Source organism: Hemicordylus capensis, chromosome 7, assembly GCF_027244095.1.
Source record: "Hemicordylus capensis ecotype Gifberg chromosome 7, rHemCap1.1.pri, whole genome shotgun sequence".
Taxonomy (NCBI): Eukaryota; Metazoa; Chordata; class Lepidosauria; order Squamata; family Cordylidae; genus Hemicordylus; species Hemicordylus capensis.
Genome location: NC_069663.1, coordinates 23,523,268 through 23,542,951, shown reverse-complemented (window position 1 = coordinate 23,542,951; position 19,684 = coordinate 23,523,268). Strand labels below are relative to the sequence as shown.

At 55.8% G+C, this 19,684-nt stretch overlaps 1 protein-coding gene across 5 annotated transcripts in view; it reads left to right on the top strand.

The window, feature by feature from the left end:
- CIC (capicua transcriptional repressor) overlaps positions 1-19,684 on the top strand; it is a 43,324-nt gene that overhangs the window by 3,980 nt on the left and 19,660 nt on the right. For all 5 annotated transcript variants that reach the window (XM_053267876.1, XM_053267877.1, XM_053267874.1 and 2 more), the window contains exons 2-4: positions 673-3,255; positions 18,842-18,991; positions 19,146-19,362. In XM_053267876.1, coding sequence (XP_053123851.1) covers positions 705-3,255; positions 18,842-18,991; positions 19,146-19,362 — 2,918 coding nt within the window. In that variant the 5' untranslated portion in view covers positions 673-704. The remainder of the gene's footprint in view (positions 1-672; positions 3,256-18,841; positions 18,992-19,145; positions 19,363-19,684) is intronic.

Here is a 19,684-nt window from a genome sequence, read left to right as displayed (position 1 = left end):
TTTGTTCTGGATCCAGTACAACAAAAACAATTCCTCACTTGTTCTAGTTCGGCTGAGTATGTGTTGACCTTCCCTGCTTATACTTCACCCAGCTAGCTTTCCTTTCCCAAGCTGAACACCCCTTCCGCAGTGTGCAGATAACCCTTCCTGTGCCTGGGTGTGCATTTATGGTTGCATACAAGAAGTGCGTGCGCTTTCCATTTCTGAATGCACTCAGGCTGGGACTCGGAGTGTTTTGGTTCCCTGGAATGGGAGAAGTCAGACAGGGATTTGGATTGGGAATGGAAGGCAGTGGCATTGGCCTCCTAGGAGTGAGAAATACCAGGCTGGTTGTGTTGGGAGGAGATGGCATGTGCAGGGCTGGAGCCGAGGAAGAGCAAGGAACCTTGGCAGGACTGGAAAATGAAAACAGCAAGAAAGGGTGGCGGAGAGGATGGAGCCGGGTCAGGCAGGATGGCGGTTTGCAGCTCAGAGTAGTGTTCCTTGCAGCAGGGATCCCGAGATGTTGTTGACTACAACTCCCATCATCCTCAGCTGCAGTGGCCTTTGACTGTGGGAGCTGTAGCCCACAACCTCTGGGAATCCCCATCACAGTGAAAACCGCTCGGTATTCTTGACAGAAGGAGCCGAGATCTGTCCCTGTAACCTTTTCCTTTGTCTTTCTCTTCTTAGCTCCCTGAGTCCACACCCAGCCTGGGGGGAAGATGAAACCAGCGAGGAAGGATGCCAGCTCCTCCTCGTCAAGCAGCAGCAGCAGCAACAGCAGCGGCCGCTCCCCACCCTCCACCCGGGCCCACAAACGCAAGACAGCACTCGAGGAGGGCCCCAAACCCAACGAGGGAGCCGGAGAGGAGGCGCCAGATCAACCCCCAGCCTTTGTGGGTGCCCGGCGCATGCAAGTGAAGATGGACTCCAGCTTGCGGGAATTGGTGGGAGCTCACGACGACCCCTACAAACTGCCCGAGGGCGAGGGGGACCCCGGGGTTGAAGCCTGCGGGCCGGAAGCCTCCCTGAACCGCAAAACGGCCACTTTTAAATCGCGCGCGCCATGCAGGAAGTACCCAGGGGGTGAAGAGTCGAACGGTAGCGAGGCCCCCCCTGAAGATGCCGCCCGGCGCTGTCCCTCCTCCAGTACTGACACCGCCAGCGAGCACTCGGCAGACGAGAACGACAAGGGGGTGGGAGACATGTGGGCAGCGCCTCCGAGTGAGTATGATCTGCGGCAGCTGCGCTCTCAGCGGGTGCTGGCCCAGCGCGAGGGACTCTTCCAGCCCGCCATCGTGAAGCAGGTCCGCCGAGGGCAGGACCTGGGAGTCCAGTTCATTAGCGACCGCGTGATGGCCTACTACGAAGGAGCCCTGAGTTCTGGCGCGGTGGAAGTGGTCTTGGATGCCACGCCGCCAACGGGCGCTTTGACTGTGGGCACACCTGTCTGCGCTTGTGTAGACTCCGAGGAAACGGCGTATCGGGAAGGCACCGTGGTGGAGGTGAGCGCCAAGCCAGCCTCCTACAAAGTGCGCTTTGCCCGCCCCATGGTCCTGCCCGGCACCGCCGCTAGCCGCAAAGACTTGGTCTGGGTGCCACGCTCCGCCCTGCGACTCCTGCGCCCACCTTGGAGCTGCGACTCCTCGTCAGAAAGCAACAGCAAACCCCCGGAAAAGCCGCTGCCTGTCCCGGAGGAGGCGGCGGCAGCTCTGGCCCTCCCTTGCCCAGAGCCAAAGCAGCCAGAAGACGCGGAGGTCTCCAAAATCAGTGCGGGTGTGCGGACGGAGGAGAAATCTGTCGTCGTGCCCCCCCAGATCCTTTCGCCGCCCAAGTCGCCAGCCTTCCCCCGCCTCCCCGAGCAGCCGTCCCCGCTGCTGAGCCCGGAAGCGAGTGGGAGCCGCAGCAGCAGCGTGATGTCGGTGGACAAGTGCAGCACCCCCGGCTCCTCCCGCTCCCGCACCCCCCTCACAGCCGCCCAGCAGAAGTACCAGAAGGGGGACGTGGTGTGCACGCCCAACGGCATCCGCAAGAAGTTCAACGGCAAGCAGTGGCGGCGGCTGTGTTCCCGGGAGGGCTGCATGAAGGAGTCGCAGCGGCGGGGCTACTGCTCCCGCCACCTCTCCATGCGCACCAAGGAGATGGAGAGCCTCTCGGAGGGCCGGGCCAGCGGGCTGCGGGAGGGCAGCGCCGAATTCGACTGGGACGAGACCTCCCGGGACAGCGAGGCCAGCAGCGCCCGGGGGGACTCGCGGCCCCGCCTGGTGGCCCCCGCCGACTTGTCTCGCTTTGAGTTTGACGAGTGCGAGGCGGCCGTCATGCTGGTGTCGCTGGGCAGCTCTCGCTCGGGAACCCCCTCCTTCTCCCCCGTCTCCAACCAGTCTCCCTTCTCGCCCGCCCCCTCGCCTTCGCCCTCCCCGCTCTTTGGCTTTCGTCCGGCCAATTTCAGCCCCATCAACGCCTCCCCTGTGATCCAGCGGGCTGCGGCACGCAGTCGCCACGTGAGCGCCAGCACCCCCAAGGGGGTGGGGGGGACCGTGCTGAGCCCGGAGATGCTGCACCACGGTGCCCCCCGGGAGCGCCACCACTCCGGCCTCATGTCCACCTTCCAGTCCAACCTGACCTTCACGGTGCCCATGAGCCCCAGCAAGCGGAAAGCCGAATCCCATCACAGTAGCACGGGCTCGGCCGCCGACTTCCACAAGAACGACAGCCTCGACTCCGGGGTGGAGTCTGTCTCGCACACCCCGACCCCTTCCACCCCCGCGGGCTTCCGGACGGTCTCTCCCGCAGGAGCCGGCCCCTTTTCCTCCCGCTCCCAGCAGGCCTCGCCGCTCCTGCTGGTGCCTCCACCAGCCGGGCTGACCTCCGACCCCAGCCCCACCGTGCGCCGAGTGCCCGCCGTGCAGAGGGACTCTCCCGTCATCGTGCGCAACCCAGATGTGCCGCTGCCCTCCAAGTTCACGGAGAAGCCCCTCGAAGGACGGGTGGGCAGCCCCCGGATGGGGAAGGTCGGCTCGAAGGAACACCTGCCAGGCAAGGGGCAGCTGCAGATGCCGGTCCCCATCAACGTGGGCCGGACTCTGCCTTCCAGCCAACCCAGCGTGGTCTCGGCCCCTGAGCAGGCCCCACCCATTTTCAGTGTCTCCTCCCCCTTCCAGCCCGTCGCCTTCCACCCCTCTCCAGCCGCCCTCCTGCCGGTCATCGTTCCTGGGGAGTACACCAGCCACCCTGCGCCCAAGAAGGAGATCATCATGGGCAGGCCTGGGACAGGTAAGTGAGGGATCTGGTGTGCGTGTGGGTGTCGACGCCTGCGCTTCTCCTTAGAATGAGCCTCGATACAGGCACCCACTCTGCTTCTGATCCTCTGTATGGGTCTGACTCCGTAATGATTGCCTTCTTCTCGGACTGGGTTGCGGAAGAAGGGGTCTGCCTTGCTGGCAGCCGGCAGGAAGTGTCTGTGTGGCTCGGCTGTTGGAGAGTTTGCTTTCTATCTGGGAGGCTCGGTTTCCAAGCAGACCTCTGCCATGCACTTTCTGGTGGTTCTGTGTGCCACCCTCTGAAAAATGGAAATCCCCGTGGCCTGCTTCACAGGGTTGTTGTGAAGGCAAGCACATTAAAGTGTGTAATCTTCCGTGGGAGAGCACGTGCTCTGCATGCAGAAGGTCCCAGGTTCAGTCATCAGTATATCCAGGTATGGCTGGGAAGGACTCCTACCTGAAGCCCTGGAGAGCTGCTGCCAGTCCGTGCAGACAATACTAAGCTAGATGGACCCATGGTCTGATTTGCTATAAAGCCGCTTCCTGTGGTCAAAGGGCTCTATAAGCTGTGAGTGCTATATAACTTGTAAGAGAGAGCAGGGAGGTTTATGTTGTCAACACTTACAGCTTTTGGTGCTGCACTCGCAAGGGACACAAGAATGTCAGAAGAGCCTTGCTGGATCAGGCCCAAAGCCCATCTAGTTCGGCATCCTGCTTCCCAGATGCCCCTGGGAAGCTCACAAGCAGGAGGTGAAGGCAGGCCCCCTCTCCTGCCGTTGCTCCCCTGCACCTGGTATTTGGAGGCATCCTGCCTCTGAGCCTGGAGGTAGCCTACAGCCCCCAAGGCTAGCAGCCTTTGATAGACCTGCCCTCCATGAATTAGTCTCAGCCCCTTTCAAAGCCATTCACACTGGTGGCCATCACCACATCCCACCGCAGAGAATTCCATTGATTATCCTGGCCTGTGCAGTGCAGTTCATTCTGGAATCGTGTCTTCCTCCTGTGCTGTACAGCCAGTCTGGGAAAGGGAAAAGGAGCTACAGGTAAGAATGTCAAAGCAAGGAGCGGCAAAGGTTTGTTCATCCTCAGTTCTTCAGCTTGTAGCCCAACCGACACCCAAGGCTCAGGGCAGGTAACAACCTTCTCTCACGAATATGAGAGCCCTGCTGGGTCATCTAGAAGGGCCATTTAGTCACATTGCCACAGTGGCTAGCCAGATGCCTCCAAGAAGGCCACATACCGGGCGTGAAGGCCATATAGTTCTCCTCCTCAGCCTCCCTCAGGAACTGGTATTCGATGAGATTCTGTCTCTGAATTTGGCAGATGTTTTTGGACTACAACTCCCATCATCCCCAGCTAAAGGTCATTGTGGCTGAGGATGATGGGAGTTGTAGTCCAACAACATTTGGAGACCCAAGTTTGAGAACCTCTGCATTAAGTGATTATGGCTAATAACCATCGATGGACCCGTTTATCTCTTATATTTACATGATCCAGTTACAAAATTTTATGTGCTTCTTAAATTACTTTAATTTCCATCTGAGAGATCTCGGCAAGTCATTAATTCCGCCCCCAGTTGAAAACAAGGTGTTTTTCTAAAAAAATAATAATAATTGTTTATTTTGGCTGGATCATGGCCAAGATCTTTAATAGTCCCATTTTATAGATATAGAATCTGAGGCTGGGAGGGAGAGACAGACATATCCAAGGCCACACTTTGTCCACAGCTAAGTTGGGATTTAAATTTTGGTCTCCCAGGCCTAGGCCGAAAACCTAGTGATTATAGGACCCGGCTGATTCTGTCTCCCTTTTCGAGATGGGTGTGTGCTGGGCTTCTGAGTTCTAATCCCGTCTGGAAAGGAGCTGCATGTAGGCAGTGCTCTAAATGGGGGTGGGGGGTGAGCAGAGAGGGTCTGGCGCCCTTTGCTACTGTCTTAGAAAGCTGGGTGGAGGGCCTTGTTTGGTTTAAAAGTGGGGGGGGGGGACCTGGGAGTGGGGCTTCTGAATCTTGTCCATCTCACGTCCTCTCTCATAATTCAAGCACTGAATGCAGAGTCCCTGAGATTGTTCTAGATTTCGCATGTCCAGCCATTTGTTCTGGAATTTACTCCTGGGTTGAGGGCAGGCCTGTGCCATTTATCACTCACCAAGGGAACATAAATGCTCTGTTCCCCTGACAGGCCACAAAGGCACATGTCTATAGAGCTGCAAAACTGCCTCGTGCCAAACCAGACCCTTCAGAAGAGCCCTGCTGGATCAGGCTCCAGGCCTATCTAGCCCAGTATCCCATTTCGCACAGTGGCCACCAGATGCCTTGGCCCATCTAGCTCAGGACTGCCTACTCGGATGGCAGTGGCTCACCGGGGTTTTGGACAGAGGCCTTTCCCAGCCCTACCTGGTGACCCCAAGGACTGAATTTATGATCTTCTGCATGCAAAGCTTGTGCTCTGCCTCTGAGCTGAGCGGCACCCCCTGCTTGCACAAACCCTATGTTTTGGCAGTCCCAAGCAGGCAGGGGGTGGGGGTGGGGTGGGGTGGGGAGGAATCCAAGTCCCCTCTGGGTCACCCTAAATAGCAGGTGAGCTGCGTTCATCTTGGTTGCCTCACAAGCTGGATAGGCCTGATACAGAATCACAAGTTCCTTCAAAAAAATAAATAAATACAAATCAGTTCTTGAAAGGAGCATTGAATCTATGGAACAATTGTAGCTGCTTCCCTATCTGAATCTGTAGAGAGACCCCGAAGCCCAAGTTCTGTTCATGTCTACAACTAGCATGAGTGTGTTAAATGTAGGGTGGGACTAGGAGCCGAAACCAGTTTGGTTAGCACCAGCGTTGGTCAATTTGAACGTTATTTGTGTTGTGTTTTTCAGGGTCAACTGACTGGCTCTGTGGCTGGCTAGGATTGTTGTTTGATTTCGTGTACCTCCGATTTCCTTTCACTGAGCTCAAGGCAACTTGTATAGTGTTCCCAGGGGGTTTCCTGTCCAAACACTGGTCAAATGCAGACCTGCTTAGCTTTAGCATGAGCCTTCAGGCCTTAACTTGGGACCTTATTCATACTGAAGGCATGTAAACAGCTGTTCGTCTATGATGAGTAAATATTGGCTCCAGGCGATCAGACAGGGAAGCTTTTGTAACCTGGAAAAGAATAGGTTCTCTTCCCCTGCCCTCACCTTCCCTTTCAGATTATCTGTGTCACAACTGATTGACTGAGTTGTACATTGGGAATGGGCTAGTGAAAATGTGTCTTGGGCTAGTAACTCTTGTGGCCTCATTTTCAAGGCTGTTTCATTGTAATCATTGGAGGTGTGCTGGCTTAATACTGTTAACACACAGATATGCAGAAGTGTTGTCACTGTAGAATTTGCTCTTAATGTGTGGCAAAAGATTTTGGGCTTTGGATATATTTGTGTGAGAAGATGTGAATAAATGGAGGCTGCTATGGAGAAACCATCCCCCAGCTGGGGATGCTGGGAGTTGTGATCCAAAAACAGCGGGAGGGCCAAGTTCGCCCACCCCTGTATTCGTGTATCCTCCCTTGTGGAACCATGGCTGTTACCCCCCAGTCATTAAAAACCGGGGCTGGAGCGCAGGTTGCAACACCATGACAGAGAGGCCTTTTCCGACGTTCCTTGTTGTAAAGATTCCCGAGTCATTCCCATGTCTTTATATATGGGAAAATGCATGGTAGACTGTTATGAAAATGCGTATTGTCATAACATTATGCATATTGTCATAACGTTATGCATATTGTCATAACGTCATAGACAGTTTTGAAAATGCAGGCTGTTCTATGAAAATGCATATAGCCCGTTATATTTGGCAACCCATGGATCCAGGGCCCAAGTTTGTATTGCTGATTGTCAAAATATGTCTCTCTGTGTGGATATAGGGGTGGATTCCAAAGTCTGGAAAAGACATAACAGGATGTGCCATAAACTGTAGGTACCTATATGTAAGTCACCGTAAGTGGCGCTGTGGGGAAATTCTTGACTAACAACCAGAAGATTGCCGGTTCAAATCCCCTCTGGTACTGTATCGGGCAGCAGCGATATAGGAAGATGCTGAAAGGCATCATCTCATGCTGCACGGGAGGAGGCCATGGTCAAGCCCTCCTGTATTCTACCAAAGACAACCACAGGGCTCTGTGGGCGCCTGGAGTCGAAATCGACTTGACGGCACACTTTACCTTTACCTATATGTATAGATCATTGTGTTACAGTTGGGATACCCTGCCCTGGTCTGTATTTTCATCAGTACCTAGTACTGCATGCTGAGCGTGTACCAGCTGGAGCATTGCATGAGACTGTGTGTGTGGGGGGGTGTATGTATGTGAGAGCAACATGTGGAAGGAGGTGGTGCCGTAGCTCTGTGGTAGAGCATCTGCTTTGCATGCAGAAGGTCCCAGGTTCAATCCCTGGCAGCATCTCCTGGTAGGGCTGGGAAAGACTCCCACCTGAAACCTTGGCGTAGCCACTGCCAGTCAGTGTAGACCAGGGCTGCTCAACTCCAGCCCTCCTGCCGGTGTTGGCCTACAACTCCCATAATCCTACAGCTCCTGTTGGCCTACAACTCCCATGGCTCTGGGCCAGTGTGGCTGGGGATTATGGGAGTTGTAGTCCAAACGCAGTTGGAGGGCCGAAGTTGAGCAGAACCGTTATAGACTAATACTGAGCTAGATGGGCCGATGGCCTGACTCGCTGTATGTTTCTATGACCTGAGTGCAATTCTTCTTCAATGCCGGTGGCTTCTCTCTGCTTCTGTAATTCTTGCAGGTCTGTGTCCCTTCACCCTCCCCTGGCCTGGTGACTGTTGTCACTACAGTCATAACATGGGCCCAAGCTCTCGGACACTGGATACCCCCGCACCCCATCTGCGGAGGGTCTTCTTGGGATGGACCTCTTCGGGTGCTCAGATTCATGCCTTGTTTCTCCACCACTGGGCAGGTGCTGTTGGGGAGTAATGACCTCAAGCACTGCCCTCGGGGATAACCTCTTCTACACTTAGGTGGATGCTGGCAGTGAGTGGGTTGACGTGTGTGCGTGCAGGCTTGGTCTTGTGCAGGTCTGTGCGCCCTTGGAGGGCTGGGAGGTGTGAAGGGACAGAGGAAAGGGCTTCTTGGGCACCTCCTTGCCTTGCACACTCATGTGGCTCTCCCGTTCGCTTCCAAAGCTTCGGCTCCCTGCAGCATCACAAGTGCAGTTGGCTGTCTCTCGGCAACTGGTAACCAAGACTACCGTCTCCCTGCTGCTTGCCTGGAGCCCCGTCTCTATTTTTATCAGCAATGGGAGGGACCAGATCCGGATGGGGGGAGTCGTGCACGTCGGCGCCTACGGCTTGAGGCCAGGTGTGTGTGGTTTGGAGGACACTGCAGCAGGGCCGGCTTCCGTGCTGCCCTCGCTGCAATGGAATGGATTTCTGGTTTACGTCCTTCTGCAGATCTTATTACATGTATATCCTCTCCTTCTTCCAAAGAGCTCAGGGTGGCACACGTGGTTCTCTCCCCCGCACTGCATTTTGTCCTCACGCCAACCCTGTGAGGTTGGTTAGACTGAGAGAGCATGACAGGCCGGCTCTCACGCTGTGCGCTTTGTGGCGATTTGAGCCTCGGTCTCCCAAGGGTCACTCTAACCACTAGGAACCTAGGAAGCCACTTCCTGCTGAGTCAGATCCTTGGCCAGTCTCGCACAGTGTTGTCTACCCTGACTGGCAGCATCTCTCCAAGGTTTCAGATGGGAGTCTCTCCCAGCCCTACCTGGAGATGCCACCAGGGATCGAACTGGGGACCTTCTACATGCAAAGTGGATGCTGTCCCACTGAGTTAGGGCTCCAGAATATCGCACAGTGCTCACATGTAGCCGCCCATCCAAATGCAAACTGGGTTGGACCCTGTTTAGCAAATGGGACTATTCATGCTCGCTGCCGCAAGACCAGCTTTCCTCCCTGCACCATGATACACTGGCTGCATACGCCTGCATACGCCTAGCACACACAGAGCATGCCTGAAGCATGTGTGCATATCCATATCTTTTGGTGGTGCGCTTGTGTTCCACTGCACATGTCTCCTTAGGCATGCACACATGCTTCAGGCATGCTCTGTGTGTGCTAGTCCCATTGCTCACAAGTTGATGGTTCCTTGATTTTAGGCTTCATTTAAACCCTTGTCTACTGAAACCCTTTAAACCAGGGCTGGGCAAACTTGGTCTTCTGGCTGTTTTTGGACTACAGCTCCCAGCATCCCTCAGCCACAATGTATGTGCTGCGTTTGCATGTGGAACTGGGAGAAGCTTCACTCTTCTCTTGCTTGCCAGTCTATGTAGACCCGGGATTCTCAACATTGGGTCCCCAGATGTTATTGGACTTCAACTCCCATAACTCCCAACCAAAGGCCACTGGGACTGGGGATTATGGGAGTTGAAGTCCAATAACATCTGGGGACCCAACGTTGAGAATCCCTAGACAATACTGAGCTAGATGAACCTATGGTCTGACTCAGTATATGGCAGCTCCCTATGTTCCTATGAACCTGGATCTTCCAGTGCTAAACTTGGCCGGGCTGTACAACTTGAGCCTTCTTGCAGCTGTTGGACTACAACTCCCATCATCCCTGATCACTGCCATTGTGGCTGGGGAGGATGGGAGTTGTAGTGCAACTGCTGCAGGAAGGCTCCAGTGGTACAGCCCTATCAGAGAGCCCGAGAGGCAGACCGAAGTCCTCAAATCAGCCGTGGGTGTGCACTCAGAAGCTGTGGCTGGCTGTAATTCCCTGGCCGCATGTCCACCCTCTGTCCCTAGCCCCGTGGGGGCACATCTCTCCCTCCTCCTGGCTGCAAAGACCTGGAAGACGGTAGTAGGGGAGAGCTGTGTGGAGTGGCTCTCTGGACCGTGGCTGCTTTACAGCATGTGCACCAGGATGGATGTGAACCGCCCCGGGGCCTTTTTTGTATGGGGCGGTATATCAATGTGCTGAACAAATCAATGATCAATGTAATGCACTTGCTGGATGCGAAGCTGCACCCTGGCACCATGCCCAGGGTATGAACGTGCTTGCAGGCTGCGTAGTAGATCTGGCATGGCGCGCACCAGCCGGCCACTCATGCTCGCACCTGGGGGGCAAAACCCTCGCGGAGCGGCTGCAGGGAACGCAGAGCCTGAGGCGGGCTGGAAATCCCGACGGGGTGGCGGTGAATGCCGCTGCACCTGCCTGCAGAGGTGTGTGCATGCACAAGGACTCCGAGGTCTTCCCTTCAGCGACTTGGGCCACATTTCTATAAATAAGTTACTTCCATTTAACGGACCTGCGTCTGGGCGATGCCACTTCAGATGGCAGGCTGGGGGTTCACGTGCAAAAAAAAAAAAAAAGCCCTCCAGCTAGAAAACCGGCATGCCAGGGCAAGGGGCTGTAGCCTAGGCTTCCCGCTGACATGCTTGCTTTCTAGGTGGAGGGAATGTTTGTTGCATGCAGGAGCGTTCAGTGGCGTGAGCCCCCTCGGCTGCAATCTGAGGTGGTACGTCCCAAGACAGGTTGACCAATGGGAACTAGGCCTCAGTGAAGGCAGAGGAGGTGTTACAAATGAGGAGGAGCACAAACTCTTGGAAAGAGGGGCACGTAGCTCCGCCCCCCCTCCTGAGCTTTGCAAGGGTGTTACTGGGGTAGGGCCTGCAACTCCTCTTCCATGTCCATTACAGAGAGGACTCCCCTTGACTAGAAAGCAGCTCAGGGGAGACTTGAGGCATATCTTTCTAGGACCTTAGCCCTGCTCAGAGCCACCTAATGGCGCAGCGGGGAAATGACTTAACTAGCAAGCCAGAGGTAGCTGGTTCACGTCCCCACTGGTCTGTTTCCCAGACTATGGGAATCTGCTATATCGGGCAACAGCGATAGACACACGACAGGAAGATGCTGAAAGGCATCATCTCAGACTGTGCAGGAGATGGCAGTGGTCAACCCCTCCTGTATTCTACCAAAGAAAATCCCAGGGCTCTGTGGTCGCCAGGAGTCGACACTGCCTCGATGGCACACTTTAGCCCTGTTCAGGCATGACAAAAAATGGGCGCAGCCTCTGAGCACATCAGCAGGAGGGGAGGGGCTTCAGAGCATGCCCTCAGACCCCGCCCCTGCACTGATGTGCTTAGAAGCTTCGCCAATGCTCTGCAAACCCTGTAACTGGGAACAGCGGTAGGCGGAGCTTCTGAGCACATCTGTGCAGGGGTGGGGCTTCAGAGTGCTCCCCCAGGGACGCTGTGCACAAGGACAGCATCCCTGCTCGTTCTGACATCTGAATGTCAGGAGACTGGAGCATCTGCTTCTGCCCAGAGGGCATTTGTGACGAGTACAGAAGTGAGACCCGCTTTTGTGGGACTCTCATTGTTGCTTGTATTCATGCGAATGCCACTTGACGCCCTGGGGAGCTTTGCTTATCCCGTTCATAAGCTCCTTGGAGGAATAGTGGGACTCGTAAGGAACACACCTGACACTTAACAAACGAGCAGTGACACCCCACATCTGGGGTGCTGACATCTTGCGCCTAACTTGGCTGTGACACTTGAGTCAGTCGGCAGCCAGTCAGCTCTTGATGGGTATTTCCACCTCTGCTGAATCCACTCATGCAGCATCTGCTCTGGCTGTCTTTCGTCACTCCATCCGGTCATTTTAATGTCAGGAAGCCCGGAAGCCTTCTCCCGAGAAGCTTGCTTTCAAGCTTCTGATCAGCAGCCCTGAGGAGAGAGGCAAGTGGGGACACACATCTGATCAGCTGAGCTTTCCTTTAAGCCAGGGGTTCCCAGATGTTGTTGGACTACAACTCTCAACAACCCCAGCCACAATGGCCAAAGGGGATGATGGGAATTGTAGTCCAACAGCATCTGGAGAGGCAAGTTTGGGGCCCCTGTTTTAAACCATTTGTGACGTCTAGGCCTCGCACTAAAACCCTGCCGTTCTCGATGAAGTGTGTCTCTGGGGTCTGAGCAGGGGGTGAGCATCCCTGCAGATTTGTGGCTTTTCTGCTTTGGGGAGGAAATTCACGTGTGTCTGTTCCGATTTGTTTTTCTGGGTGCTTCCTGTTGTGTGTCTATGGGCAGCATCCAAACAGTTCGTCAGGACTAGGCACCATTGAAACCAATGAGACAACTTCATCATGACTAACTCAAGTCCCGCTAACTTCAACAGGACTTAGTCATTGTTAAATTAGTCTGGCTGCTGCCCAGGGTCAGTGAGTGCAAGGCAAGAGGGGTTCTCACACGTGATGAGTGTGTCATGAGTGTGTCGTGGGTCTTGCCAGACGCTGCCGTGTCTGCAGATGAACTCTATGGTGGATTGGCATGTGACGTGGTGCACCGGTGTGTGTTGAGACAAGCATGATGAAGGGTAGGTGGCTGTGTGGTGTTGGCATAGTACATTGTGGGGTGTGTGAGTGGACGGTGCAACTGTTGTTCCCCCCCCACACACACACCCTGGTCAGCCCCTCCCCCCCCACCATTGGGCTAGTGCAGTGCGTGCTGGGAGTGGCAGGTTTCTGTCCTCTCCTCTCCCCCCTCCCACCAATTCCCTCAACAATGGGATCTTCGCCCAGGCCTGGCCTTGTGCCCAGACCTTGTGTGTATGTGTGTGTGGGGGTGTTCCTGTGTGTCTCCTCACTTCACCTCATAGCCCATTGGCTGCGTGTTGGGGGAGAGAGGCTGGCTGCATCCTACCCACCCCCAGCTGTGAGTAGAGGCAGCATTGAGTCAGTCTTGCGGGGGAAGGGGCCTCCGTGGTACTGGGAAGGAGGAGAGTGTGAATCATCGGGAGTCGAGGGGAGGCAGTTCCCTGCAAGGGGAGGCAAGGGGGTGCCCAGTCGTGCACGACACACACTGCCCCCCCTCACGAACTACTCTTTCCCGCCACCCTGCCCCAGGGAGGATAGATTATCCCAGGAATGCGTCTGTGCTGCAAGCTCCTAATCCCCAGCCGCACTGGGCTGCCTGCCAGCAGAAGCCGCTTCAGCGACTGTGGGCTGGTGGAGAGTGAGAAAGTAAAGAGAGGAGTGACTTTAATTCACGGGCATGCACATATGTGAGCACACGACCCCCCTGCACACGTCTTTTACACGGTACCTTTGGTGTGCTCAGCTGGGTTTGGTGCTTCCATGAACCACGGGGGGGGGGGTAACAATCATCCGTGCACAGGGCGGTGCGTCTGCATGGCTGGCGGCACCCGCACCTTCGACGCACATGGGTGTCTGCATTTATGTGTGCCAGCCTGCTTGAAGGGGTGCCCCCAAGGGGCAGCTATGGAATGTCCGCATCAAGGGGGGCATGCTGGCGGAGAAGTGAAACCACACTTGGCCACAGAGTGGGGGGGAGGAGCGTGCTGGGGTGCCCACGCCAGGGAGCAAGCAAGGGGGGGGGGCAGTGGCACGGGGGTTGGGGCACCAAGTGGCATGACTGTTCATTCCACCCCCAGACACTCTTTCGGTACAGTCCCCCCCCCCCGCATTGCGCCTCTTCGCCTCAGCTCTCCTACACCTTGTTCTCCTTCTTGACTTCACACCCCCAGCTTGTCTCTTACTCTTCTTGTGTGCTCATTTTTTTTCAAGCCACTTTTTGACCTTTATTGCCCTCCATCTCCCCCCACCCCTCCACATTCTCTTCCCCCCCCGCCTCCTCTTCTTCTGCCCCTGGCCCCCTCCCTAGGCTCCTTCTCCTGCTCTTCTGCACGCTCTCTCTCACCCCTGTTGTCCTGTTTGCCCCAGTTTGTTATAGTGTGTGGGGGGGAGTGAAGCCCCCTTAGCTACTCTTTTTTTAAGGCAATGCGGGGGGGGGCATGAGGTGACAAACTGGGGGGCGGGAGGAGATGGTTGGGCCTGTGGATTGCTTGGTGGGCCGCCCCCAGCAGTGCCCTCCACGTTTTCCCTCTGAGACCTTCCCTTGGCCTCGCTTCTCCTGGCTTGTTTTGCTCCTTTATTTCTTTTACGCCCCTCCTAGCTCGCCTGTCCCCCCCACCCCACCCCCGTGGTGTTTTGGTCTGCTCCTCCGCCACCCCGCCCGGGGCGTGGTCTCGCCCTCTCTCTTGGCCCTTCCTGACGGGCCTGAGAGGTGGTAGAGTAAGAAGGGAGGGGGGAGGAGCAGGAGGGGGGGGAAGCTGGAGTACGCGCCCGCCAATAGGAATCTCATTGGCCCCGTGATGCGTTGTCCCTTGGTGGCGTCGGCGGCAGCGGCTCCTTCATTTGCATATGACTGACATTCCAGGGGTGGCCAATGGGAGGTCGCGGGGTGTGTGTATGACTGGAGAGGAGGGGGGGCCTCATTTGCAAGTGAATGACCCGGCGTGGCGGCAGCCAATGGGGTGGCGGGGGCTAATTGGGCATGCGTGACGGGGCTCTCTCTCTCTCTCTCTCTCTGTGAGTGTATGTGAGAGAGAGAGGGAGAAGAGGAGGAGGGAGGCTGGCTCGGGCGGGGGGCCGCCCTTGTTCGTAGCCCAGAGCGGCTGGGAGAGGGAGGAGGAAGAGGAAGGAAGGAAGGCGGGCAGTGAATGGTGTTTGGTTACAACCGGAGTGGGGGGGACGGACGGCGCGACAGGCGGAGCACCACCACCAGCGACAACCTTCCCTTCTTCACCCCCCCATCAAGAGGCGCCGCGACAACCAACCACCGCCTGCCTGTCGCCGACAGCCCTGCGAGAGGGAAGGGAAGGGGCGGCGGGCAGCCGGACAACTTGCGACCTCTCTCTCTTTCTTTCCCTCCCTCCCTTTTCTCCCCCCCCCCCGCCCCGCTTTCCAAGCGCGCACACTGTAATCCTGCCAGGCTACGGGGGGGACGGAACAGGCGGACAGGACAGGCGGCGTAGGCTGTTCCCCTCTATCTATCTAGCTGTCTGTCTTGGGCTTTTCTGCCCACCCACTCCCCTCTTTGCAGCTGGTGGGGGCTCCCCACGCTCGTTCCCCCTTCCTCTCTCTTCCACTCATCCACACGCGCACACACACACACGGGGGCACACCTACCTCAGGAAACAGTCTCCCCCTCCACACACACCATATTGGCTGCCCCCAAGGCTGCCACTAGAGCAAGCTGCCTTGGTGGTCGGCAGGGTGACTGAGCAGCTGAACTACAGGCACTCCCTTCTCTCCTCATCTCTTTGGTCCCCCACCCTAAGATGCTTTCTGGCTTGCCCTATGCCGGCTGCCAGGGTGACTCTGAAACACGCGCCGCCTGTGAGGAGGGCCAGAGCAGACCATAGGAGAAGAGTGCTGCCCCGCCTGCTGCTGTCGCACATGGTGGCCGTGGTGGTGGGCTTTGGCTGTTGACATCCAACTGGCTCTTCTCTCCCTGCATGGAACTGGCTAAGGCATCTTCCTACCCCAGAGGGGTACCGGCTTGCTGACAGCCCCCCATCCATCCCAAAGCTGCGGACCGCATTGGGCCTGTTGGAGAGCATCCCTACACCTCCTTCCATCCCTGTGGGGAGGAGGAGGAGAAGAAGGGGGAGCATGCTCTCTGCAAGGGACTGCTGAGAGAGATCACCACGAAACTGTCGTAGTCGCCTGTCCGGCTCATCACGCCTCCTTGGGATGTTCTCCACAGAAAGACCCCCGACAGCATTGTCCCCTCTGCCGCACAGGGGGCTAGGCATGTTCGGTCAGTGAACTGGGTTGCAAAGCATGATGGCAGTAGCTCTGAAAGGTTCAGATCTGTGTGTGGGGACGTGTGAGGCGCAACGCAGTGGTGTCCTGTAACACCCTCTTGTCTTGCTGGAAAGATGGGTATTCTGGAGGATGTGGGTGACCTGAGGCTGCAGTTGGTGACCTTTAACCTTTCCTGTGTCAGTAGTTTGAAGGTGTCTGATGTTGTGTGGCCTAAGTGGGTTTGACTTCTGTAGGGATGAGGATTTCTTGGGATTTCTACTCGAAGGAGTATCTTGCTTGAGAGGTTCTTGTAGGTTTAGGAAGCTGGTTGGCTATAGAATGGGATTCAAGGCCTTTTCCATTCCCCATTCTAGGTGGTAGCCCCAATCCTGCTGTGAGACCCAGAGGAAATGTTTAGGGCTAGGGTTGCAAGCCTCCCCCCACTTATCTTGTGTGTACTTAATGGCAGTCTGGCACGCAGAAATGTAACCAGGTGAAGTCCCCCCCCAAGTGTAGAGATGAGGTGGGTGACAGGACAGCAGCTCAATTTCAGGATGTTGACACAACAGCTGAGCCAGTAAAAGGGGGGCAAACCTGATGGGGTGTGGACCTGGGTACCCCATTTTGCCAAAAGCCCCTCTCTGTGGGCGCTAGGCTAGTTCGACCCTTTTTGTTGACAACTGGGGAGCCTGTGGGCTAATCGAGGAGAGAGTGCTTCGCACCTGTGATTATCTGTTGATCAGGAGGTGGCTAGGGATGGAGTCCCAGAGCTGGCATTCTTGTTTTGCAAATGAATAGTCGTGGTTGAACTTAAAAGGTCATCTTGTGCCATGATTGCCTTCTTTTCAGCCCTGGGAGGCTGGTCACTGTGTGCTCCCCCTCTACAGATGAGGAACTGAGGCTGAGATAGAATGAGGGACCTAAGACCACACAGGGACCTGGTGGTGGAGGTGGGACCCGAGAGAGAGGGGAGACTTATTGTTCCCCCATTCAGCTCTGTGTGTGTGTGTGTGTGTGTGTGAGAGAGAGAGAGAGAGAGAGAGAGAGAGATAGATGCTGGGGCTGATTCCTTGCCAGGACTCCTGGGTTCTGTGCTTAGCTTGTTGTGTGGCTTCAGACCAGTTCCTTCCCCTGAGTGTCTCTGCTTCCTCTGTCACATGCCTTGTAGTTCTTCACTGAAGCCGGCTTCAATCTCAGAAACGGAATCTACAGTCTTTTTGCTTGGCGGCGGCGGGGCGGGTACTCTGTGCTTACTTTGTAGTAGAGAGGGAGGGTCTTAATGTTTCATGCCCTTGTCTCTCGTCTCCCTCCCGTTCCACCCCCCCACCCTCCACCCTCCCCTGCATAGGGATGTGGTCACCAGCCGGAGGACAGGAAGCCACTGAGCCAGTGCTTCCCGGCAGAGCCCAACCACGATGCACTCAGGGCTTTTAATAATTGAGTTAACTTTACATGCAAGTGCAGTGGGGATGTGGCTGATCCATCAGGGACTAGAAGGGAGGGGAGAGGAATGCTGGGAAGAGGGCATCATCTCCATTGGGAAATGGGTCTCCAGTGGGAATAGGCTTGTCCTCTTTCTGGGCAGAGGTAACACACAGCTACCTCCCAAATGCCTATATCTTATAATTTGAACACCTAGTCTTCTGAATAGTCCAAGACCATGCTAGACTTCCTTTAAAATCCAAGTACAATCAACAAAGCCTCCTTTTGCACAGGGACGATGAGCTGTGAATTGGGTACCCTGCTCTTGCATCCTTGGAGGAGTACAGAGTGTATAGGAACATGAATATGACAGAGCAGTGGCTTCATTTAAATAGGTGTACCGTAAAGTCTGTTTCATGTTATTATGTTTAGTATCCTGCTTGAAATGGTTGTGCACAGCTGGTTAGCATACATCTTTTTCCAGTTGTGGACATGGTTTGAAGGGCTGCATTATGTAGCGGCTGTTGCCAGAATGGTGGGATGGGTGACAAACGGTACTGGTGCTTCTGAAACAGAGGGGGGCTGTGTTGCTGTACAATGGGAGCCCAGTATGGCTTATCTGGGAAGCCTACAGTCGCTTGTGTGTTCGGTGTTCCCCACAAACGCCACGTGATTGTGGTTTGAGATGGTGCAAGGCTCTGGGGCTTCACACTTGTTGCTCCGTTGTAAGTACGGCTGGCTGAAAAGCTGTAGAGCTCCCATCGGGAGATTGTTGCGTAGTATTTGGGCTTATTGAAGGCAAGCTGCTGTACATATGGCGTGGTTTGGGGATGCTCTAGAACTAGGATATACAGGTGGTGCAGATCTTGTTTGTGCCATCTTGTGCATCTCTCTCTCTCTCTCTCTTTCCCCTTTGTGCTACAGTTTTCCTGGACACCCCAAGGAGGAAGTGCTGCTTTGCCTGATATGGGGGCAGCAGGAAGTGACAGGAGGGGCAGTGTGTGTGAGCGGGTCATGGCCTCCTTCATTTTAACAGCGAAAGGCTTGCAAGAAGAGCCTCTTGTTTCAGGCACCTCTCCCTCCATGGGGGGCATAGATGTGGGCAGCCCTCTGGCACTTCCTGCCTCCCCCTTGCCCTGTGCAGCCTGAGCTCCTGGGGATGCTCCCAAGCCCTCTGGCTGGTACAGAGCCAAGCAGCTTGGCTGCCCAGCCAGCGTGGGAGTCTGGGTGAGCGGGCCCCTCGCCCCCTCCCTCCCCTTCCCCTCTTGCAGCTGTAAAATTCCTCTGCCTGGCTTCCAGCTGGGAAGGGCGGAGCAGGCCAGGGTTGCTTCCTGGCAGACAGAGGAGAAAATCTCCCCACTGCCCCCTCCCCAGGGACGAAGTGACTGGAGATAAAGCATGGCACAGATCACGAATGTCAAGTGTGTGTGTGGCGGGGGGGCGGGGGGGCGGCGGCGGGGAGGGCAGAATCCTGGCCCTCCTGCCTCCCCATTCCCCTTCATGGAATCCCTCTCCTCTCTTTGGACCTGCTGGCCTAAATGGCCGTAACCCTTGCTGCTTTTCCTCACTTCAGTGTGGACGAATGTGGAGCCGCGTTCTGTGGCTGTATTCCCATGGCATTCCCTGGTGCCCTTTCTGGCTCCCAGCCAGCCGGATTCCTCGGTGCAGCCCAGTGAAGGCCAGCAGCCTGTCAGTCATCCCTCCACTTCCAATCAGAACAAAGGTAAGAGGAGGGGGAAGCAAGAGGCGGGAAGTCTGTGGGATTCCCTCCAAGGACTGTAGCGGAATGTGCACAGAGCTGGGCTTTGCGCGTGTGTCCGTGAGTGAACCCCCAAAGGGCACGTCATCCAGTCTCTCCTGGATAATTCCCTTCTCAGAGCCTCCAGAATCGGCTGCTGTGGCCCATGAGCTCCCCAGTGTATCTTCAGGAGCGGAGTTGGGGAGGCCAAACACCTCGCACCCTGACAGCCCGGCTCCCATTCCCCAGCCGTCAGCAGTGACCCCAGGAGGTGGTGTGGGTCCACCCCAGCAGGATGACGATGTCCCGGGCCACCCCCGCCTGGACAGCGAGACAGAAAGTGACCATGATGATGCGTGAGTATTACTGCTTGTGTGTTGCCCTGTGCCTTGCCGTTCTTTATCATGTTTGCTCTCTCTCATGTTTTCAGCAGCCTTGTGAAATTGTAGTTACTCTTTTCACAGGTGGGTGGGGGAGAGAGAGAGAGGATGCATGCCTTGCCTAAGTCCACACAGTGAGTCTGTGGCAGAGGTGGAACAGCTTATCCACTGCGTTGCACTGGCTTACAGTAGAGTAGTTGGTGTCAGAATAGGGGTGCATAGTTGGAGTGAGTGAGTTTAAGGAGTGCTATAGGAAATTGCCTTCTGTTGAGTCAGACCCTTGTCTTATGGTAGCAAG